The sequence below is a fragment of the Lithobates pipiens genome, unplaced genomic scaffold, assembly GCF_037356315.1.
Source record: "Lithobates pipiens isolate NorthernLeopardFrog02 unplaced genomic scaffold, aLitPip1_a1.2 Scaffold_18, whole genome shotgun sequence".
Classification (NCBI taxonomy): domain Eukaryota; kingdom Metazoa; phylum Chordata; class Amphibia; order Anura; family Ranidae; genus Lithobates; species Lithobates pipiens.
This window is the reverse complement of record NW_027507758.1, coordinates 487493763-487518250: the sequence shown is the minus strand read 5'-3', so window position 1 is coordinate 487518250 and position 24488 is coordinate 487493763. Positions and strand designations below refer to the sequence as shown.

At 46.7% G+C, this 24488-nt stretch overlaps 1 protein-coding gene across 1 annotated transcript in view; it reads right to left on the bottom strand.

Moving 5' to 3' along the window:
- SLC19A3 (solute carrier family 19 member 3) overlaps positions 1-24488 on the bottom strand; it is a 44609-nt gene that overhangs the window by 2709 nt on the left and 17412 nt on the right. The window contains exons 3-4 of the mRNA XM_077488509.1: positions 11556-11748; positions 2552-2693 (exon numbers count right to left, since the gene is read on the bottom strand). Of these exons, the coding sequence (XP_077344635.1) occupies positions 2552-2693; positions 11556-11748 (335 nt within the window). The remainder of the gene's footprint in view (positions 1-2551; positions 2694-11555; positions 11749-24488) is intronic.

Genomic DNA, 24488 nt, shown 5'->3' with positions numbered 1-24488 from the left:
AATTCAAGGGTAGTCCCAAGGAACAGACAGAAAACCAGAGTTCCCATGTCCCAATCAACACCAGAGCAGAGGGATTAAATCATAGTAGGCAGTAATCGTTTTCAAGTTATAAACTACCATTAAGGTTATCTGATGCACTACCTGTGGAGTAGGAGGGGAAAAGGCTATTTGTGACCATGTCACCTCTGGCTGCTACACAACAGTAAGTAGGGAAAACAGGACAGGGGCCAAATGTGTCTGAAAACCCTAGGCTGTCATACAAAACAGTGTAAGTGCAACTGTACCCACAAGAGGTACTCATTGCATAGCAGGAGGTGCAATTGCCATTGTGACTAGGTCAACATAGACATCCAACAGTGTGTGAGTGAGATGTTACCAACAATATACATGATCCAGGGTCGGTGCTACAACTAGGCACTGCCACTTAGGGTGCAGTCATGGCCAGTGCCACATTCCTCTCTTATCACCTCCTCCCCCCCACCCCCCAATGGATGTCACCTCTAGAGCCTCTATCCCTCCCCTGCACACAGCAGAAGTGAGCTGAGATTCTGGCAGAAACTGACAGCAGTTATGTGTGACTAAGTCACCATCTACCACTGTACAAATGGTAAACAGGTGAGATGGGACCACCAAGGCATACTCACACACCACTGTAGAAGCAGCAGAATGAAGGCATGACTGGGTCATCTAAGGCCACTATGCAAACAGTACAAAGTGAGACATTACTGATAAGGTTTATGCACAGACCTACAACATGGCCATAGGGTTTAATGAATGTGCATGACTAGGTCTCTACAAGCTGCAGTACAGGCAGTATATAGTGAGATATTACCATTAAGAGGTACACACACACAGATTCACTGCTGAGCTGAGCAGTATAGATCAATTGGTACGCATGACAAGGTCACAATAGGTAGCTGTGCCAACAGTAACCAGTAGTAAATTACCAAAAGGGATGCTCATAGAGTGAGTCAGCACCATAAAGGTTATTGACGAATCAGCTGGGCAGGAGGGATTAATGGGCATCCATTAGTGAAGACTGTCATGCAACACGATACAGTCCCAGCAAGAATTTCTCATAGATCGATTGCAAAGCAGAAAGGATTAAGGACTGTTTGTAACTAGGACACCGTAGGCTGCTTTACAACTGTAAGTGAAGTACAAAACAATCACTTCCAGCGCTCAGAGGTCCTCCACTGTTAAATAGGAATGTGCAACAATTTCAAATGCTAGGCGGATGCAACCTTCCATGGATAGGGGGAATCCAGAGTGGAACTACAAAAACAAGGGGACAGGAAGACGCAAGCACCTAGTGCATTACCAAAATTTTATCTGAGCAAGTAAAATAGATAAAAATTGGATACTTACAAAAGTGCAACTGGTGAAAACACATAGACCATAGAGCTCTGAGAAAGGGGGTGCCCCCCAAAACGCACTAACTTGGCTATACAGCGGGATACAATTAGAGCATACATATCTTACACTAACTATATGGCATCTTGTGTTTTTTTTTTACCAGTTACACTTTTATAAGTATCCAATTTTTATCCATTGTATTTGTCCATATACAACAGTAAGTAAGTGAGCCACTCACAGACTGACAGTAGAAGAGAAGGGGTTAAAGGCCTTTTTTAACCAACTCACCTACAACAGTATGCAAGTGAGCTAAATCAGCAAAGGTTACAGGCCAACTAGGTCACCCTCAAACTGTAGCCCCAGTCAGGAATTTTGTATAGACTTCGCCCTTCTGGTGGGCATACCCCTGAAGGGGTCATCAGGGACAGGGCCATTTCACCAGTAGACCAAAGTCCTGGACTTGTATAGTACCCTGTGGCAAACAAAACACAACAACGTGATGTACCACAAGGTGCGTGCCTTTGCAGTATCCAGGACCCAAATAAAATTTTCAGGCTAGACCTGCATCTTCATCTAAGCGAGGTCTGGAAAAGGTCCTCAAGGCTCCGCCAAGTAGTGAACTGATCTGGAAAGCTGCGGGTGGAGAACTGCAGTGGCATTGGATCAGCTAGGACTTTTGAGAGAAGAATCTAAAAAAAAACTCAGTAGAGGGAGGACATCCGTTATCTAAGGACACTGGCAAACAAACAGGTGTGCTGGGAGTGCCCAGGCATATATAGGAGATGTTCCTGCAGCTTTCTTTTTTTTTTTTTTTTGCAGGTTTCCAATCACCTAAAGGTAGCTGCATATAATGCATGGTTTATGCTGAAGTCCTGTAATGTAAAATTAAGAGATTTTTCATATTCAGATACTGATGGTGCTTATAGGCCAACATCCCAACCATGGTCATACATATACACCAAGGCCAATTTCAATGAACGCCAGGTAAACTACCAGTATATTTTTGTTTGTGAAAGAAAACCAGCACTTGTAGGGTGTTAATCTAACCAGACACTTGGTACATGAGTGCCTTTAAATATGAATCTACATTTCAGCATAAGACATTCGATACTACAGACTCGCTGTTTTGTTTAGTGTAATATTTTGTTACTTTTTACTGGTAATAAGTGTTTATTCCTGAATTTAGTGCTATTACCTGAGTGACAATGTCTAGGCCAAGGCCTCTGGCGTCTACTACAATGATGGTCAAGATGGTCTGGAGAGCCAGCGCAACAAAAGTATTCATGCCAAACATGAGTGCATAGCGTTCCATGGTCAGGTTTACCGCAATCTGGAACCTGCATGTAAACAAGTTGTTATTATTCTGGATAGGCTCATAAAACAGATCCATACAATAAATGGTAAATGATAAAATAAAAGTCCGTAAAACGAGTAGTAAGGCTGCAATTATCTTTTTGTATTCTCAGTATTATTTGATTCTATAACGGTTGTAAGCCCAATGCACCTTTAGAATAAGCTAGTGTTCTTGGGATGATACACTGCTGTTATTGAAGCACTTCTAGTGCAGACAATCTTCTGTCCATGACATTACCTGTCTGTATATTATCTGTGCCAGGTCTGCAGCTGTTAGAGGGAAGACACTGTTTTTTTTTTCATCATCTTAAAGCGGAGGTCCACCCTAAAATGGACCTTCTGCTCATCGGAATCCTCCCCCCCTCCGGCGCCACAATTGGCACCTTTCAGAGGGAGGGGGGTGCAGTTACCTGGATAATCCAGGTAACTGCACCCACTTCCGGGATAGCTCTCTGCGGAAAGGGGCGTAGATTACGCCCCTTTCCGCAAGTGCCCGCCCCCTTCCGCAAGTGCCCCGCTGCCTGCTGGGAATTACACAGATCCCAGAGGCAGCGGGGACCGTCCTTATTGCGCAGCGCGACTCGCGCATGCGCAGTAGGGAACCGGGAAATGAAGCCGAAAGGCTCCATTTCCTGATTCCCATACCCAAGATGGCGGCGGCAGCACCCGAGTACCGATCTAGAGATCGGCTTCGGGTGCCGACATCGCGGGCGCGCTGGACAGGTAAGTGTCACTATTTTAAAAGTCAGCAGCTGCAGTATTTGTAGCTGCTGGCTTTTAAAAAAAAAAAAAAAAACGCGGAGTCCCGGCGGACTCCCGCTTTAATAAATATATTTAAATAAAATGTTACCCTAGAAGGGCAATGTTGGACACCTATTATACTTTCTGGTCTACATTCTAGTCCCAGATCAGTGGTTCAAAAGTATTGAGGCAAGAAGTACCCTACTATGTTGCAATTGATAACCTCCTTCTCAATCTATAGAATATAATGATGACCTCATCAATTTTCTTCTGCTCCTTTACTCTGTAATTACAGAGTAGCGTCATCAGTGTACATTTTAATTGTGACAAAGTGGTATCATTCCCCTGTTTGTGTTACAGGCTGTGTGAATCTCTGGAAAACTGAATCATTTAGCCGCAGTATTATGACCGCTGCTTAATGTGACAGCTCCAGCTCTAGGCTGGTGGTTGTCAGGGAGTCGGCATCCACCAGCGTCCTAACAACCAGTGACGCATGCCCTGACTCATCTGCCTGGGTCATTCAGCTGTTGGCTAGGGATAAAAATAAACAATGAAAGATCCCCAATAGTTTATACCAGGCCATTTAAGTCTGGTATGAATTTTAAGGGGGAACTCCACACAAAAGTCAGGAGGTCAATACTAGACATGTGCAGAGTAAAATATTTCGTTTCGGAATTTCGTTTTCGTCCGAAAGCTTAATTTATTTAGTTACTCCCGAAATTCGTTTTTATTTATTTCGTTTTTCGTTCAAAAATTGCATTCGTCCGAAAATCCACATGAATTACGGTCGAATCTGTCTTGGAAGGCTTATGGTGTCTGTCGAATGTATAAAGAAGATTCGACGGAGCTAACTATATAGCATACTTTAGAACCCTATTAAAGTCTATGGGACTCCAACGTTCAAAATCTAAAGTGCTAATTTTAAAGGCTAATTTGCAAGTTACTGTCCTAAAAAGTGTTTGGGGACCCGGGTCCTGCCCCAGGGGACATGTATCAATGCAAAAAAAAGTTTTAAAAACGGCCGTTTTTTCGGGAGCAGTGATTTTAATAATGATTAAAGTGAAACAATAAAAGTGTAATATTCCTTTAAATTTCGTAGGGGGGGTTGTCTATAGTATGCCTGTGAAGGGGCGCATGTTTCTGGGGCTTAGAACTGTCGCTGCACAAAGTGTCATTTATGCAGGAAAAAAAGTCCTTTAAAATCACTCGCAGCTATTATGAATTGTCGGCTCCCGTAATACAGAGAACACTCATTGAAAGTCATTGATAAAAAAATAAATAAATAAATAAATAAAAAAAAAAGCGTGCAGGTCCCCCAAATTGAATTACCAGGCCCTTCAGGTCTGGTATGGATATTAAGGGGAACCCTGCCTCAAATTTAAGAAAAAATTTGACGTGGGGTTCCCCCTAAATATCCATAACCAGACCCTTCAGGTCTGGTATGGATATTAAGGGGAACCCCGCGTCAAATTTAAAAAAAAATTGACGTGGGGTTCCCCCTAAAAATCCATACCAGACCCTTTATCCGAGCACGCAACCTGGCAGGCCGCAGGAAAAGAGGGGGGGACGAGAGAGCGGCCCCCCCTCCCTCCTGAACCATACCAGGCCACATGCCCTCAACATTGGGAGGATGCTTTGGGGGTCCGTGACCCCTCAAAGCACCTTGTCCCCATGTTGATGAGGAGAAGGGCCTCATCTCCACAACCCTGGCCGGTGGTTGTGGAGGTCTGCGGGCGGGGGGCTTATCAGAATCTGGAAGCCCCCTTTAACAAGGGGACCCCCAGATCCCGGCCCCCCCCCTGTTTGAAATGGTAAGGGGGTACAAAAGTACCCCTACCATTTCACAAAGAAAGTGTAAAAAAATGGTTAAATAAAACAAAGACACTTTTGAAAAATTCCTTTATTAAAAATAAAAAAATAAAAAAAAAAGATTCCAGCGGCGGTAATCCACTCTTGCTATCCAGCGACGGACGATCATCTCTCCCGCGATGTCATGTCATCCAGCGCAGCGAATCCTTCGTTCTTCTGTCTCCGCAGAGGAGACAATGCAGGGATTCCGGCTGGCTGACGTTTCTTAAATACGGAGGGCGGGGCCACCCGTCACCTGACCCCGCCCCCCTCTGACGCAAGGGGAAACCCGGGGTTCCCTGTGACGTATAGGTGACCCGCACCCCTCTGATGTAACACAGGCAGGTTTCCGTTACATCAGAGGGGGGCGGGGTCACCCATACGTCACGGGGAACCCCGGGTTTCCCCTTGCGTCAGAGGGGGGCGGGGTCAGGTGACGGGTGGCCCCGCCCTCCGTATTTAAGAAACGTCAACCAGCCGGAATCCCTGCATTGTCTCCTCTGCGGAGACAGAAGAACGAAGGATTCACTGCGCTGGATGACATGACATCGCGGGAGAGATGATCGTCCGTCGCTGGATAGCAAGAGTGGATTACCGCCGCTGGAATCTTTTTTTTTTATTTTTTTATTTTTAATAAAGGAATTTTTCAAAAGTGTCTTTGTTTTATTTAACCATTTTTTTACACTTTCTTTGTGAAATGGTAGGGGTACTTTTGTACCCCCTTACCATTTCAAACAGGGGGGGGGCCGGGATCTGGGGGTCCCCTTGTTAAAGGGGGCTTCCAGATTCTGATAAGCCCCCCGCCCGCAGACCTCCACAACCACTGGCCAGGGTTGTGGAGATGAGGCCCTTCTCCTCATCAACATGGGGACAAGGTGCTTTGAGGGGTCACGGACCCCCAAAGCATCCTCCCAATGTTGAGGGCATGTGGCCTGGTACGGTTCAGGAGGGAGGGGGGGCCGCTCTCTCGTCCCCCCCTCTTTTCCTGCGGCCTGCCAGGTTGCGTGCTCGGATAAAGGGTCTGGTATGGATTTTTAGGGGGAACCCCACGTCAATTTTTTTTTAAATTTGACGCGGGGTTCCCCTTAATATCCATACCAGACCTGAAGGGTCTGGTTATGGATATTTAGGGGGAACCCCACATCAAATTTTTTCTTAAATTTGAGGCAGGGTTCCCCTTAATATCCATACCAGACCTGAAGGGCCTGGTAATTCAATTTGGGGGACCCGCACGCTTTTTTTTTTATTTATTTATTTATTTATTTTTTTATCAATGACTTTCAATGAGTGTTCTCTGTATTACGGGAGCCGACAATTCATAATAGCTGCGAGTGATTTTAAAGGACTTTTTTTCCTGCATAAATGACACTTTGTGCAGCGACAGTTCTAAGCCCCAGAAACATGCGCCCCTTCACAGGCATACTATAGACAACCCCCCCCCTACGAAATTTAAAGGAATATTACACTTTTATTGTTTCACTTTAATCATTATTAAAATCACTGCTCCCGAAAAAACGGCCGTTTTTAAAACTTTTTTTTGCATTGATACATGTCCCCTGGGGCAGGACCCGGGTCCCCAAACACTTTTTAGGACAGTAACTTGCAGAATCTTTTCTCTCCGTCAAATCTTTTCTCTGTCGAATATTTTCTCTATATAATCTTGGACTAATAGAGGTAAGGTTAGGCACATTCGACCATAGGTTCTATAAACACGTTGTCAGAGTCATGTCGAATCTCCTATTCTATATCGAACTGTTGTAACAACGAAAACGAAAATAAAGCATTTATTTATGTCGGATCTTTCGTTTTTCGGATTTTGTGCTTTCGTTATCGTTTGTCAAAACGAAAACGAAAATAGCTGAAATTCGGACGAAAATGCATTCGGACGAAAACGAATGCACATGTCTAGTCAATACCAGACCCTTATCTGAGCAGGCAGCCCCCTTGCTAAACCTCTACAAATGGTGGAGGATACCTGCAAAGCACATTGTCCCTATGTTTTTGACAAAGTCCTATTCTCCACAACCCTGGCCCAGTGGTTGTTGGGGTCTGCAGGCAGAGCGTTTATCTGAATCTGGAAGCCCACTTTAACAATAAGGGGGCACCCAGATGCCACTCCCCACGTGAATAAGTAAGAGGTACATAGTGCACCTACTCATTCCCCCCAAAAAATGTACACAGTAAAAAGAATAAACATGCAAACACATGTAGCTAGGTGTTTGGCTACAAATGGAGAGTGAAACACTGGCTGCAGCTGCTCTCTATAGCTGCAGCCCTGTGGTGCTGAACTGGTTAAAGAGGAAGTAAGCTTCCTTTGATAACATTTACCTATAGGTAAGCTTATAATAAGGCTTACCTATATGTAGTGTAAATATCTCCTAAACTTGCACCATCTAGGAGATATTTACATTACATGCAGCCAGTGACATGACTGGCACTTGCGCTCTGAAGGAACGGCTGCGGGAGTGAAGTCATTGTAGCTCTGGCCAATCACAGAGCCTGCGAACCTGGAAGAAAGACTGGTGAAAATGGAAGTGGCTATAGCGCTGACATCACGGCGCTAGAACAGCTTAGTTTTCAGATAAGCTTCACATAATGTGCTAGTATGGGATGCGTACTAGCACATTGTGACTTTACCTTGCAGGAAGAAGAAAAAAACTGTCCAAATATATAACCACTTTAATGGCTATATCAGCAAGAGGAGGGAGGTGCTGAGCAGGAGGAGTTCAATATACTGAGCCAGACAGCACTTTCAGTGTGGGAACTGTAGTCCAGCGACGAGAGACTCTACTGTAATCAAGAGCTTTTCAACTGCATTTCCCATAGGTAGATTGCCAGGACAAGGGGAAAGACATGCATTTTCTTAGGCTGTACAATAGACAACTTCCTCTTACCATGAGGGAGCCTGGAGAGTGCACATTGCTGTCCAGTGTGTACCACCACTGCTGCATAACATTGGCCTGAGCAGGATCCAGATTGCAGGTTTGCAGACAGTCAGAGTCACCTGGGTGCAGAGTAAAGAGTGGACTATTTGCTGTGTGTGACCATATGGTGAGCTACAGCTGTGGTATTATACTAATTGCTGCCAACAAAATTGATTAAGGCCTTTAAGAACTGACTATATAGCCTTATTGCTGCCTACAGGCTTGACTGGAATTTTTCTCATATGCACCAATGGTACAACTGGGCCCCCACACTAGCCAGTTGAAGAGTTAGGACTAAAGGCTGTCCCTTAACAGCTGCTACACAGAGACCTTTACCTATTGCTTATGCTAAGAGGAACCTTTGAGGGGACAGTGCACTCTAGACTAGTTATAAAATTATTATTCACATTGCAGTTAAAGCGGAGTTCCACCCAAAAGTGGAACTTCCGCTCATTTGTCTCCTCTCATTCACCGGTACCACAATTGGCACCTTTCGGGGGGGGGGGGGGGAGGATACCTGTCTTTGACAAATATCCTGTTCCCACCTCCGGGAGTCCACGCCGCGGCCCATGACATCACTGTGGGGCTCCCACCCCCCCTGTGGCCAGGTCAGTAGGAGCGGGGCTTTGCGCATGCGCAGTAGGGTTCCTGTCGTAAAGGTTACACTGCCGAGTTCCCTTATCTGCAATGACGGCAGCAGCACCCGACAGCTGATGGAAACAGCTGCAGTGCCGACATCGCTGGACTCCTGGACAGGTAAGTGTCTTATTATTTTAAAAGCCAGCAGCTGCAGTATGTGTAGCTGCTGGCTTTTAATTTTTTTTTTTTTTTTTGGGCGGACTTCCGCTTAAATGCACTGGCATAGTGATTATGCTGTATAGCAGACTGTGTCTAAATCTATCTTATTTATGTTCAAACCATCATGCATTCTAACCCATACCAATACACTTAATTTACCACTACACGGTCTTCTGTCTATTTCCTGGTACTAATTCACAGCCAAGTTAAAGGTATCTATACTCGTCCTCTTTTAAGAGCTTGCAGTAACTTTCATTCAACCATATATGTCAGAGGGGCTGAGGTTGTTCTGAGTCAAGGTGCACAACAGAGAACCTAAATTACCAAGAGGCTCCTGCAGGGGTAGAGCAACACAGTTTTTGTTTAAAGTGATTGTAAAGGATCGTTTTTTTTTTTTAAATAACAATCATGTTGTGCTTACCTCCACTGTGCAGCTCGTTTTGCACAGAGTGGCCCTGAACATCCTCTTCTGGGGTCCCCCAGTGGCTCCCGTGGCTCCTTCCTGCATCAGATAACCCCCCTAGGAAAATTGCTCTCCTGAGGGGGTTACTTTGCGCACGCGTCCTGAGTTCAGCATTTGCGTCCACAGACACGAATGCCGGACTTGGCCCAGCGCCCGCGTAATTGGATTTGATTGAGAGCCAATGGCTGCACTGCTATCAATCTATTGAAATCAAGAGTCGGGACCCTGTAGAGAGAGAGACATGGCGTGCCCGTCGAAGAGATGAAGGGGCTCAGATAAATAAAACTGGGGGCCTTGGGGGCCCTGTGACTGGCAGGTATTTTTTCACCTTAATGCATAGGATAAATTAAGGTGAAAAAACACAAGGGTTTACAACCCCTTTAAGTTCTTTAGTAAACAAAGGGGTTGGTTCTCCCAGGTGATGTCACTGGCCAAGTATGGACATGACCATACTCAGTCAGGAGATTGCTCCCCTTTTCTTCTCTAGCAGCAAGGACCCAGAGATTGAATTCAGCATGGGGAAAGGGATGGGATCGGACGTGTCAGTGGTCATCAGATTTTCTTCTTTCAGCGGATCAGTGGGCTTCTTTAACCATGATTGACAAGGATCTACATAGCTGAATAACATGATTAACAGTGAATTTACATGCACAACTTTTTTTTTTTTAAATAAAGGATTTATCAAAAACTGAGTTTGTGTGTATTTTTGCTGCCTACTGCCTCTTACCCATTTACATTGGGGGCAGTATCTGAGGACCCCCTTATTATTAAAGGAGGCTTCCAGATTCCCCCATTTGCCGACCCCCCACAACCACTGGGCCAGGATCAATGGGAAGAGGCCCTACTCCTCATCAACAGAAAAGGTGCTTTGCCAGAAAGATCCCTACCTTACTGAGGGCATGTGGCCTGGTATAGGAGGGGTAATGGGTACATGCTAGTCAGCCCTTCCTTTCCTGGCCTGCCAGGCTGCATGTGCTTGCATAAGGGTCTGGTATGCATTTTTGGTGGGACCTTGAGCTTTTACTTTTTTTCTTGATTTTTGCATGGGATTCCCCTTAAAATCCATACCAAGGAGCAAAACAATATGTTAAGTTAATGAATGTTCTTTAGTGATTTGACTACCTCTAAGATAAATACTGTATGGGTTATTTTCAGGCAAAAATTCATGCATTATATACAGTTTCAAGTATTGGAAAGCAAGCAGTAATACATTAGAATTTTTAAACAATGCACAACTACGGACCCTTACAACTTGTGGAAACAAAGGGGTAAATATATATGATTTCTGAAGCAAACGTGTGTACATCAGTAAGATCAGGGCCTTCTTTAATGTTCATTGGACCCTGGGCAAAAAATTTCTTGGCCCCCCCCCATGCAATTTTGCTCCCCACCTGCTCTGAGACATACAATAAATATCAGCTAGACTTAAAATAAGTTTTCTGTATCAGATCAGGCAGTGATTGCGATTGATTGCCAGAGGTTACAGCATATCATTACCACTTACTGACTGGTTGCTAGAGGTTACGTACGTACAGTTACGTACAGCACACATTACAGCTCACTGATTAGTGGCTAGAGGTTACATCACATGATTTCTTGTTGTGGATTGGTTGCTAGAGATTACTGTACAGTAATACTGCTCACTGATTGGTTGCTAGAGATTACTGTACAGTAATACTGCTCACTGATTGGTTGCTAGAGGTTACAGCACATCATCTCTTCACTGCAGAGGGGCATGATATGCATATGAATGCTGCCGGCCTCAGCTATTTACATATAATTCCAGAAGCTATTTACATATGAATTCTCCCATTATTTACATGTAAACACAGGGTCTGCAGGTGAGTCATCTGTACACAACAACAGGGCAGAGCTGGGCAGCATTAGTAGCAGCAATTCACACTGAGATATCAGGACACAGCACAGGACTAAAACTTCAAGGGATGAGGGAATTTAAACTGGGATAGTTGGCAAGTATGAGGCAGCTGCTTTGGGCCCCACAACAATGACAGGGCCCAGGGAAGCTGCCCCTTTTGCCCTGCCTTAAAGACGCCCCTGAGTAAGATACGCACGTGGCAATAGTGATTAGAAGCATGTAGGAGGATTTGAATATCAGGTAGCCAGCATAGCACATCCAGATGTTGGTGCTATAATCCATAAGGAAAAGAGCTCCGGCATTGACAGATGAGAAGATGGCCAGGGCTAGCTCTCCAGACAATTCCCAATTCACTTTCACGTAACCCACAGATAGCGAAGAAAAAGCACCTGTTGTAAGATCAAAGTTTACTGTTATTACAGCTTGTAATGCTTAATATTGATGTGTATTTTTTGCACAAAAGTTATGACAGGATTTTATTTGCATACTTCCAACTTAAAAAATAAATAAAAATAAAATATTATATAATGATTGGCTAAAACATTTGATCATTTGTTTACGCATTTTACATTTTGAGACAACATTTATCATTGGAATAGTTTAAAGAAGTTGTAAAGCCTATGCCTTAAAGGGGTTGTAAAGGTAAATGTTTTTTCACCTTAATGCATTCTATGCATTAAGGTGAAAAAACATCTCACACTGCCCGCGCCCCCAGTCCCCCCGTTTTACTTACCTGACCCCTCGAAAATCCCGCGCTCGCCCCCGCCGTCCTCTTCGCCACTCAGCCTGGCCGCTGATTGGCTGGAGTGGATGGATTGAAAGCAGCGCAGCCATTGGCTCGCGCTGCTGTCAATCACATCCAATGACGCAGCGCGCCGGGGGGCGGGGCCTTGTGATACAGCGAGCGGCTATAGCCGCCGGCTGTATCACGGGAGCGCGCCCGCAGTGCTTCTCACCAATGCGAGGGAGCTCGCATTAACGTGAGAAGCACCTGCGGGAGGAAGCAGAGACAGCCGCCGAGGGACCCCAGAAGAGCAGGTTCGGGGCCACTCTGTGCAAAACGAGCTGCACAGTGGAGGTAAGTATGACATGTTTGTTATTTTAAAAAAATAAAAATTTTTACTTTACAACCCCTTTAAGGTAAAATAGCTTCTGCGTGCAGCTCTCCCCCCCAGCCCACCTATATTTACATGAATCCAATCTAGATCCAGCACTGTGCAGAAGAGCAGAGGCTCTTTTCCTCTAGGGGAAATCCATCACAGCCAGTGATGAAGGAGCAGGACACAGGGACAGGGCCAAGCCATGCTCGCTCTGTGTGTCTATGGACACACATAGTCAGCTTGGGAGTGAGCCCGCAGGCATACCCCTATAGCAAGCAGCTTGCTATAGTGGCTACTCGGTATGGGGGAGGAGCCAGGAGCATAGGCGGGGGGCCTCAGAAAAGGAGGATCAGGGCTGCTCTGTACAAAACCATTGCACAGAGCTGTTAAGTATAACATGTTTGTTATTTTTGAAAAAAATAAAATGTAATCCTTTACAATCATTTTAATTTAGATGTAATGTATAGAATGGAAAACACTGTATTTATGCGATTTGTATTGATCTCCAATTTAAACATCAGCAAAGTCTTACAAATAGATGTAATCTAATGCTTTAAACCTGCTAATATTTGAGCAAAGCATCTATAAATGATAAGAAATTAAACTAAATTAAAAACAGTACTCATTAAACCTCCAAACTGACAAATGTGGACTCGTGTACTAAAAGTACTTTGTTAGGGATGGAACAATCCACTTAAAATTTGGACATTTGGAAGTATGCATTTCAAGGAAAACCTTGGCCACATGTTCACTCCGCTAAAGGGTGGTATTCAGTAAGTGCTCGACAAACCATGGTTCTGCCTGAATGCTGTTCTTCCTTCAGCAAAGTCCATGTAATCAATCACAAGGGACTGGCACTGGGGGGCTAAAGAATTGCAATCGTTATCCTGGAGGAAGGCAATTATTTCAGTTCTTTCTGTACCAGTTGTAGCTAATATCAGTGGCGGCTGGTACTAAAAAATCAGGGGGCGCAAACCAACTGAAAAACATTTTGCAAAAAAAAAAAACATTAAACACAGCCACTTTGCCATCAAACGCAGCCAATGTGCCATCAAACTCAGCCACTGTTCCATCAAATGCAGCCACTGTGTCATCAAACGCAGCCACTGTGTCATTAAATGGTGCCACTGTGCCATCAAACGCAGCCACTGTGTGATTAAACGCAGCCACTGTGCCATCAAATGCTCGACTGTGCCCATCAAACACTGCCACTGTGCCAAATGCTGCCAGTGTGCCAAATTCTCCCAGTGTGAAAGTGTGCCCAATGCTACCAGTGTGCTAAATTCTGCCTGTGTCACAGTGCGGTGAATGCTGCCAGTGTGCCCAATGCTGCCAGTGTGACAGTGTGCCCAATGCTGCCAGTGTGCCAAATGCTGCCAGTGTGACAGTGTGCCCCCCGCTCGCCTTCTGCCCGGCACTTACCCTGTCTTGTAGGGCAGCAGGTAATGGCGACGAGCGGGGTCCTTCATGCATCTCCTGCACTTCTTCTCCCCGTCAGGCGTCCAATAGCGACGCCTGTTGTTTCAGCCAATCAGGTGAGAGGTAACCAGACCTGAACAACCTGATTGTCTGAGAGGCAGGGTCAGTGTTAGGGAAGCAATATATTCGGTTCCCTAACACACCAATGAGTAATCAGTGAACGCCCGCTGTTTACCTTTTTGGAAGCCTATTAGACCCCATGACTCTAATCAGGAAGCCTATTAGAGCCTATGGCTCTAATCAAACACTTCCAAAGAAACCCTGCCACTGTAATTTATATGCAATGCATGAATCTATCTATGTCAGAGAGCGAGTGACAGGAGGGGGGGGGGGGTGACGCTCCTGCGCCCTTTATGGACGAACCGCCACTGGCTAATATTCAGGAGAAGTGTTCAAGATAATGCTATTTTATGTATGATTAAAGCGGTTCTTCACCCTAAAGGGGAAGTTCCGCTAATCTGATCCCTCCCCCCCTCTGGTGCCACAATCGGCACCTTTCAGGGGGGAGCAGTTACCTGGATAATCCAGGTAACTGCACCCACTTCCGGCCAGACCGCCGCAGACGCCCCGCCCCCCGTTGTGTTCTGGGAAACACACAGTTCCCAGAGACACAGCGGGGGACCATAAGAGACGCGCAGCGCGACTCGCGCATGCGCAGTAGGGAACCGGGCAGTGAAGCCATCATGCTTCACTTCCCGATTCTCTGACAGAGGATTGCGGCGGTGGCAGCAGCGAGACAAGCGATCGCTCGTCACCTGCCGCCGACATCGCTGAACCCTGGGACAGGTAAATGTGATTTTATTAAAAGTCAGCAGCTGCAATATTAGTAGCTGCTGGCTTTTAATATTTTTTTTTTAGGTGCAGCTCCTCTTTAAACAAGGACCGAGAATAGATTAAGGAAGATTAGTACATGTGTGTTAATATTATGAACTCTTGCACCCTCAGACATTAGAACAAATTTGGTTTACAATGTATGCAAGAGTTTTCTAATGACATTTGGCCAACCTGCTCAGAAAATAATCATTCATACAGTATTAATCTTTTTTGCCAATTGGTATTGTTTTTCCCCTAGACAAGCTGTCATTGGTGCTCACTCTAGCTTCCTATTTGCAAGTTAGCACATACATGGTTTGTGGTCATCTAGCTTATGTAGGCACCTTTAGTTGAAATGAGATTCACTCTACCTATATAGCTGCATGGATCACTTGCCTGCTATTCTAAGCTCATAAAGGGTCTTACATAACATCCTTACATGCAGGGCCATAGATAAGGGGGTACCACCAGTCCTCCTGTATGGGGCCCGGGGCAAGAGGGGGTCCAGGCAGCAGGGTGAATCAGATATGGGCAGCAAGGGTGATTGGTGTGGCCCAGGCCCCACTGTGTACCCCCCTACTCCCGCAGTGCTGCCGGCTTCCCTCCTCTCCTTCCTACCGGAAGCTGCAAGCATGCAATAGGATCCTTCAAGATTTAGAGTGGAGGAAGGGTCCAGTAAATATGTCATATTTACCATCCCCTTCTTTTCCTGAATGAACACAATGCATGATCGCTACTGATCACTCACTGTGTTCATTCATAACTGAAGCATTGGCTGTATGGGGCCCTGTGACGGAACCGATCCCACACTCCGATTGAGTGCTTCAGTCAGTATACCGCTTCCTAAGTCTGAATATAGAGATCGGATATTCCAACCGCTCACAAGCACAAAGCAAGACGACACTCGCTTAGCTGCTCAACATAGACTCGTTTATTAGAACCAAAATGGCAAGTATTTATAATACGGGGCGTGGCAAGATGGCGACCTGAGTGGACGTGTGTGAGGGGAGCTCCACATTGCATTGCTTATTTATCCGTCTGCAAAAGACTTATCGAGCCTGTCTAACCCTGTGAGTGTGCCACTTGTCTTTGGGCATGAGAAGAGGGCACCCCGGCTCCCAGAAGAAGCGGCAGCAGGCCCAGAAAACCTCGCCGGATCCCCGGGACGCACGTGCGCTCTCCCTTAACATGGCGTCCCAGACGGATAACCCGGAGGCGGCAGCGCTGGGAAACGAACAATTTACCGCTCTGATGCAGGCGATTTCGGGATGCCAGACCACGCTGACGGCCAAAATAGAGCAGATGCAAATGGAGATGGGTTTAATCTGGAGGGATATGGACAAGTACAGGGACCGGCTCATTGAAGCTGAGCGGAGAGTGGGGGATACGGAGGATACGATCCACTCGCATGGTGAAGCTCTCCGGACCCTGCAGGTGAAAATGAAGGTATTGGAGTCTCGTGCCGAAGACCAGGAAAATAGAAATCGGAGGAACAACCTCCGCCTGGTGGGCCTCCCGGAGGGATCGGAGGGCCGAGAACCGGCGACTTTTGCGGAACACCTGCTGCGCACCCTTTTACCCCAGGCTGTCTTTTCCCCTCAATTTGTGGTAGAACGAGCGCATCGGATGCCATCGGTGAGGGGTCCGCCGGGGACGCCGCCGAGGACCTTTATATTTCGGCTCCTGAACTCTCGTGACCGGGATGTTGTGCTGAGGGAGGCGAGGAAGATGGGGGAGTTGCGGTATGAGAATGCCAGAATTATGATTTTCCCGGATTATTCGACTGAAACACAGCGACTCCGCCGCACGTTTGATCAGGTCAAGGCACAGCTCCGCGCCAGAGGCTTGAAGTACAACATGATGTTCCCTGCTAAACTACGGGTGGTCGATGGCGAATCGGTTAGATTCTTTGGGTCACCGGATGAGGCTTCTCGCTGGATTGCATCGCTGCCTCGGGACCGTTAGCTCTGCTGCTTTTTTATGGAGGTTGGTGACGCTCCTGCCGCGCCTGTGGCCTATCCTTCCCACCGCCCGTGACTCTATCCTGCTGTGGGTACTGTCTAGCTGGGCTTCACCATCCGTGAGTGCCCCCTTAGAGTCCCGCTTGCCCCTGTTCGCCCCCCCCCTGACTTTTGTGGGGGACTGGTGAGATGTTACTGTCCTGGTCCGCGGGGAGTGTGGGTGGGCTTCCCCATCCCCCCCCTTTTTTTCTGTTGGTTGGACGCCTTCCCGTTTTTTCACCCCCCCACTGGTTCCCCCGGGACTTGTTCGTGGCTAGTAACCTGGTGGGCGAGGGGTGGGGTGGGTGGGGGGACTGTTGGTGTTGGGGTTGCCTCTCCGCGGGTGGGGATACCCCCCGTGGGTTTCTACGGAGTTTGGTGGGGCCTGGATTGACTGGTTGGAACTGAGGGGGGCGGTGGGAACATAAGTTGGTGCCCTTAGTGTATACTAAGAGATGGTTTTTGCAATCTGTTCTGTTCATTAATAACGGTAAATGCTGCTTCTGAATGGAGTTGCGGTGTGGAGCTCCCGGAGTCTCTCTCTCTCTCCTTTTCTTCCCTTCCCCTCTCTTTTCTCTCTTCTTCTTCCTTGCTCTCTACTTTTGCTCTCTCTTTCTCTAGTGATTTTATCTGTCTTTGATCTCCACGGTGGGCTTCTGTGCCACGCTGTCCCAATAGGAGACCTTCCTATATCAGTTTGGTATGTTTAGTTTGGGTATGCAGACACCTTACGCTACGGTTGGCGGGGTGTGGGGTGGGGGGGGGTTGGGGGTTGAAGTTTCAGTTTAAGTTTTGCTTTTTTGTTCTTACATTCCAAGATGCAATGGCATCATTTTCTCATAGACAGATCTATTTTCATGTGTACATGTGGTACTGGTGGGGGGTGGGGTTGTCCTCCCGGGGTCCGGCTTGTCTGCAGTTCCCCGTATGCTATCAAACTCGACCCGAGTTATGGCCCAGTTGAAGGTTCTCTCGTGGAATGTTAGGGGTCTTAATAATAAAATCAAACGCTCACTGGTTTTTGAGTTCCTCAAGAAATATGACCCCCACATCTGCATCCTACAAGAAACGCACCTGGTGGGCAGCAAAATTCTTAGCCTCAAAAGACCATGGGTTGGCAGGCATTTTCATGCTACTCACACGGGGTATTCTCGGGGGGGTTAGCATTTTGGTCCGTAAATCCCTTACCTTTGACTTACTGGATGTCAAGCTGGATCCTGGGGGACGTTATGTTATTTTACACGCTTGCGTGAGCGGGCTGGAGTTGGTGGTGGTGGGTCTTTACCTGCCTCCCCCGGCTGACATGTCCTTGTTATATAATATGGTCCCCATACTGGCACAATATCCCACGGACAATATTCTTCTGATGGTGCGACTTTAATATTGCCCCGAACCCATCCCTGGATAGATTGGCCTCTGGTGCCCACACTGAGTCTAGCCTGGCTAAATGGGCGGGAATATTTGGTCTGAAGGATGCGTGGCGGTGGAAAAATCCCGGGGTACACTCTTACACCTGTCATTCTCTTCCCCATAATACATTGTCACGTATTGACCTTGCTTATGTGAGTTCCGCCTTGCTTCCTAAACTTAGAGATATCAGTATTCTTCCTAGAGGTATATCGGACCATTCCCCTCTGCTTTGTGGTGTGCAAACGGCTACTGCCCCTTCCGATAGAATTTGGCGCCTCTCCAGGTTCTGGATTAGTCACCCCACTATAGAGTTTGAGGTGGGGGGGCTGATACAGCAATACTGGAGGCTGAACGCCGGGTCCGCATCCCCAGGCATTGAATGGGATGCTTTTAAGGCTTATGTGCGGGGATGCTATCTTTCCTCTATTGCTAGAGAACGCAGGAATGATCAGATCGCCCTTGAGGAGGCTGAGGCTAGGGCCCAGGCCCTGGAGGCATGGTTCGCCAGTACGGCTAACCCAATTACTGGACAGGACATGAAGGTAGCGTACAGGGAGGTGATGCTCCTGCGGGTAGCTAAGGTTCACAAGAGGCAATTGGTTCAGACACAGAGGATATTTGAACAGGGGGAGAAGACAGGGAGGATGCTGGCCTGGATAGCTAAGGAACAGTCCCCGATAGCCGCCATCGCTAGGATACAATCTGCAGATGGGGCCATTCACACTGATCCGGCAGATGTTAATGCTTGCTTTAAAGACTTTTATGCTAATTTGTATTCTTCTAAAATGGATTATTCCGTGGAGCAGTTACACAAATTTTTAGATGACGTGCAGTTTCCGACTCTGTCCCCTGAAGCTAGGGAGGCCTTGGATAGCCCGATAACGTTGGAGGAGGTGCGGGCTGCGCTGGGATCCCTCCAGTCAGGAAAGACCCCGAGTACGGATGGGCTCCCCCCCTGAATTTTTTAAACAATATGCGGACGTACTGGTACCCAGGCTGCATGATATGTTTACGAAGACGTTGTCCGGTGACGCCCTTCCCCATTTGATGGCTCAAGCTATAATTGTAGTATTAAAATAATAAAAATAGTGTAGCGCTTCAATAATAAGTGTAATCAACACAAATTATATAAAAATAGTAATAGCAAAACAGAAATCGCACAGAACCAAATGCCTAGAAATAAAAGTCCAACATAAAGCACTCATTCAACTATGTTGATGGCGTAGGGGTGACCAAACCGTCACATAGAAGGACAATGGTGTACTGGACGAATGTGTTCATGCGGGTAAACTTGATTGTAAGCATCAAAATGAAAAGTGGATAAATACTTCTTACCGGAGCAGTTGGACTCACACAGTCATATGACGGATGAGTCTAGAAGGCTTGGGGTCACACTCTGGGACCAAAGACTGTAAGGAGAGAAGTCAGTTGAGCTGGTGGAGGAGCTCTAGGCGGTTGTAGGCTCAATGGTGGATCTATAACTCCAAAAAAGCTGGGGGTGTAGTTTGCGGATATTCCACTGGAAGGCGCTGTGTCTGATCAGTCAAAAGAGCGGTGAGAAGATACGCCCCTCTCTGTGACGCAGCCGACAATTTACCCAAACCTGGCAAGGACCCCCGGTTCTGCTCCTCTTACAGACCTATCTCCCTTCTCAACGCTGACGCCAAAGTCTTGACTAAAATTCTAGCTAGACGTCTCAATGAGGTAATTCTCACCCTGGTGCATGCTGACCAATCGGGCTTCATGCCCGGGAAAGGGACAGATATTAACCTTCGGAGACTGTATGCGGTCTTGTCCTCGGGGGTCGGAGATGTTGACAAAGCGGTTGTGGCCTCCCTGGATGCGGAAAAAGCTTTCGATTCCGTGGAGTGGGCTTATCTATGGGAGGTCCTCCGCAGGTTCGGTTTTGGTCCCATCTTCGTCTCCTGGGTTGCGGCCGTGTACAGATCTCCGACCGCGAGGGTGCGCACAGGGGCTGTCCTCTCCTCGCCTTTCCCCCTTCAAAGGGGGACGAGACAGGGTTGCCCTCTATCGCCGGGGCTTTTTGCCTTGGCGGTGGAGCCTATGGCAATCCTTCTTAGGTCCACGACCCAGGTAAAAGGCATAGACATAGGCCCTCTGACGGAAAAGGTGTCCCTCTATGCGGACGACACGTTGCTGTACCTTAGAGACGACGGCGCTTCCCTACAGCGGGCACTTGCGGTTATAGACCGGTATGGGCATTACTCGGGAGTCCGGATAAACTGAGGTAAGTCCGTGCTATTTCCGCTCCATTCGGGGGCAGGCCCGATGGACTCTGATGGGCAGATACAACGAGTATCTCAATTTCGGTACCTGGGGGTGGAGATCAGTAAGGATCTTGGGCAATACATTGCTCTTAATCTTGCCCCTGTGGTGACCCAGATCACGCAGAAATGTGTGGCATGGAGGTCTTTTCCCCTAACCCCGGTAGGTAGGGTCAATTTAATTAAAATGTCTATACTACCCAAACGTATCTATTTCTTTAGGCAGACCCCCGTCCCCATCCCCGCCTCATTCTTCAAGAAATTGGATAGTATAGTTGTCACCTTTGTTTGGAATGGGAGGGTCCCCAGGATAGCTAAATCTACCCTACAACTCCCGGTTGCAATGGGGGGCCTTGCCCTTCCTTGCTTTTTAAAATATTACTGGGCGGCGGTTCTCGTGACACTTAAATGGTGGTTGGGTAGGCAACCGGCGAATCCGGCGGCGGTGGTGGAGGGGGCCCTGTTGGGGACCCATTCTGATTTGCGAGATCTCATCTACAAAGGGCCCAGATCTAACTCGGGAGTGACGACGCCTATGAGGGCAACAATTCAAGTCTGGGACACGGTGTCCAAAAAGCTGGGACAACCGCACACCTGGTCCCCCGAGGCGCCGTTGTGGGGTAACCCGCGTCTTCCCCATTTCTACTCCATCCCGGACCCGGTTGTCTGGACTAGATATGGGATCACTACGCTAGGGGATATAGTGTCCCAGGGACGGCTTCGCACGTTTGATGATTTGAAGGGTCTTAGGGGCCTATCAAACCGTATGTTTTTCAGGTATATCCAGATCCGACACGCTTATAGGTCCCAATTTCCCGAACTAATTACTCTCCAGATGTTGGATTTGGAAAAAGAGCTTAGATCTCCTGAGCGGTCTAAAACAATGTCAATTATCTATAATGCACTGTCACTTTTGGACACATCTAGAGTTTCCCAGCTGTACGAGACCTGGCGCAGGGACATTCCAGATCTAGGGGAGGAGGACTGGGAGGAGGGGATCCGGCAATACCTGACCCTGGTTGTTTCTTCCAGGGACAAGTTTGCTCAGCTGAAGTTTATACACCGCGCCTATTTCTCCCCAAAGCGCCTGGCCAGGATGTATCCGGATAGGCCAGCGGCGTGCCCCAGGTGCGGTGTGGGGGAGGCGGACTTCTTCCATGTAGTCTGGTCCTGTTCGCTGATTAGGGATTTTTGGTCGGAGGTCCTGGAGGATATTAATTCTGTTGGTAAACTACATGTCCCTAATAGCCCCCTTCCACTCCTCCTGGGCATTTGGTCTGCTGTAGAAGCCCCCCAGCGGAAAAAATTGTTTGTGTTTTATGCCGCTATGTATGCCAGGAAGGCAATTATGCTTCAATGGAACCAGGCTCAGCCTCCTACCAGACAGCTGTGGTTAACGCTTCTCAATAGGGCGCTGCCCTTGTACAAATTAACGTATATGGGAAGGAATTGCCCTGGAAAGTTTGATAGAGTGTGGGCTGCTTGGGTAGAGGCAAAACAAGTGACTATTGGGTAAGATGTTCCTATATAGATTGACCAAGTCTGGTATTAACACTGACGTAATGTAGTGGCTGGGGTGGTGGGTGGCTGGGAACCTGGGGTGAAGAGGAGTGGGCCTGGCTCCCCTTCCCCTCCCCCCCCTCTGGTGGAGTGGTCGGGACCCTGGCAGTACCTCTGTGTTTATAATCTTGTGGGTGGGCTGTGGACCCGAGGACATGACCATTCGCTTTTAGATGTTCTAGATAAGTCTCCGGATCTGTGATCATTGTCTGTAACATCTGTCTATTTTGACTGTTTTTGGATTGTATGTACTGTTTGCCATAAATTAATAAAATTTTATGTTAAAAAAAGTATTTATAATACAGTAGAAGACTAAAACCTAACCTAATTAGCATGAGCTATTTATCTAAATCAACACTCAGACTAATTGACTGAGGGATAAGACTTTTCGGCTCCCAGCTCACTAACAATTCAATAAACATTACCATAAACATAAACACAGGGTTAATTAGCACAAACAACAATGTGTGAATACTCCTACAAGCCAGACTAGACTCATTTACACAACAGACAGGTGGCTGGAGTTGATGACATTAGCATCTAACAGTTTGTGTCCCAACAGCATGATGCAACACACATTATATATACATATATACAGCATTGAATCTGACTAGCACAGATTATAGTGGGGTTCTGATTCACCCTGTGCCCCTTAAAATCCAGGGCCCATAATCAGTCGGCAAGAGGCTCGCATTTAGTTCTCTCAAAAAGCCTGTGTCCCGGCTAGGTCTGTCACAGGCCCCATGTCAGGTTGTCTGTATGGGGCCCTATGTCGGGTTGTCTGCATGGGGCCCCAAGTCAGGTTGTCTGCATGGGGCCCCATGTCGGGTTGTCTGCATGGGGCTCCATGTCGGGTTGTCTGTATGGGGCCCCATGTCAGGTTGTTTTTATGGGGCCCCGTGGTTTTTAACAGCAGCCCTGCTTCGATGGGACCAAAAAACTGAATGCTATAAATGTTTGTTCATTTCACCTTAAAATTGTACTCATTCTCATTCGGAGGTTTTAGCCCCTGTCTGGGTTAAAAAATAAATAAACAATAAAAACGATTGAAACAAAAATAAATGGGATTGATTGGAATGGCACCTAATTATTAATACATTTTATGGCATCTACAAGTTTTTTTCATCGTTTTCTAGTCTATTTAAAAAAAACATGTGAATGGTGCCTTGTCATACAGGACACTGCCCCCACACAAATCCAATACCATTTCTTAGTAAGCTTTTATCTCTGCTTATTTGTTTAAAACGTGAAATTGGGAGAATAGGAGTCAAAAATAAATGGTCTTTTTGGTAATATTGAATTTGAACCTTACTATTTTTTTCAGGGTCAATGAATTTTCACATGATGTTAGCACAGCTCTTACACTACAGTGGTACAGTATCTCCCCCTCTCACCCTTTCCCAACATCCAGATAAAGAACGTGTTCATCTATGTAATCTTTGTGTCATTTGGCTGCAGTGTTACTTTGTTAGATCTCAAGACCACCATGTGATATTTTCAATATCCAGTTTTCTGTGGATGTTGGACAACGTGAAGATTTTTATGTTCCGTTTTGTTCGGCTGTGCCTAGATAAATTATCCTAAGGTCAAAGAAAAAAAATGCATGATTTTAAACACTAATACCCTCTTACTGCAGGGACATAGCAAGTCCATCAGTAAAATCTCCCTATAATAAAATAAAAAAAATGTCACACAAAGTACTGCTAACACAGATAGTTTGCAGCTCTTCTCATACAGTTGCTAGTTTTTACTATCTTTTGAGTATTGCTATCAATATATAAGGTTTATCCCCAAACAGTCGGGGTTATGTACAAAAGGCAAATCCACTTTGAAGTACAAGTGCAGTCCCTGTAGATCCGAGGGGGACATGCAAGGAAAAAAAAAAACATTATTTTTGCTTGCACATGATTGGATGATAAAATCAACAGAGCTTCCCTTCATTTCAGAGCTTCCTCTCAGATCTACAGCGACTGCACTTACAAGTGCACTTGCAGTGCAAAGTGGAGTTTCCTTTAGTAAATAATCCCCACAGAGCTTGGGCTTGGGAGAGAGCACTCACAAATGCTCCCATAGCAAGCGGCTCGTCGGCGGGAGAGCCGAAAAGAAGAGGATTGGGGTTGCTCTGTGCAAAACCATGGCACCCCAGATAGCAAGGATAACTTGCCACAAATTTGTGACAGTGTTGAATTGTAAGTCTGTTAACTTTGGCAAGTTGTACACTTGCAGAGCACTTGAAGCAAAAGTTCTAGTTTACACTTTTCCAATTTGTAGTAATTTTGCTTGGCAAGCCCCTAGCAAGAGCAAAGTTGCAGTGGTGAGTCTACAGCAAGAGCTCTGCAAGTCTATAGCATGAAAATTCAGCCACAGAGACCCCCTGTGGTGGCATGACTATTGCACAACATAACTGAATCAGAATTTGCAGCAGACTTGCCGAAAGTTTGCAAAGAAAGTTGATCTGGAGTCCTGCAATGAGGATTTGCCG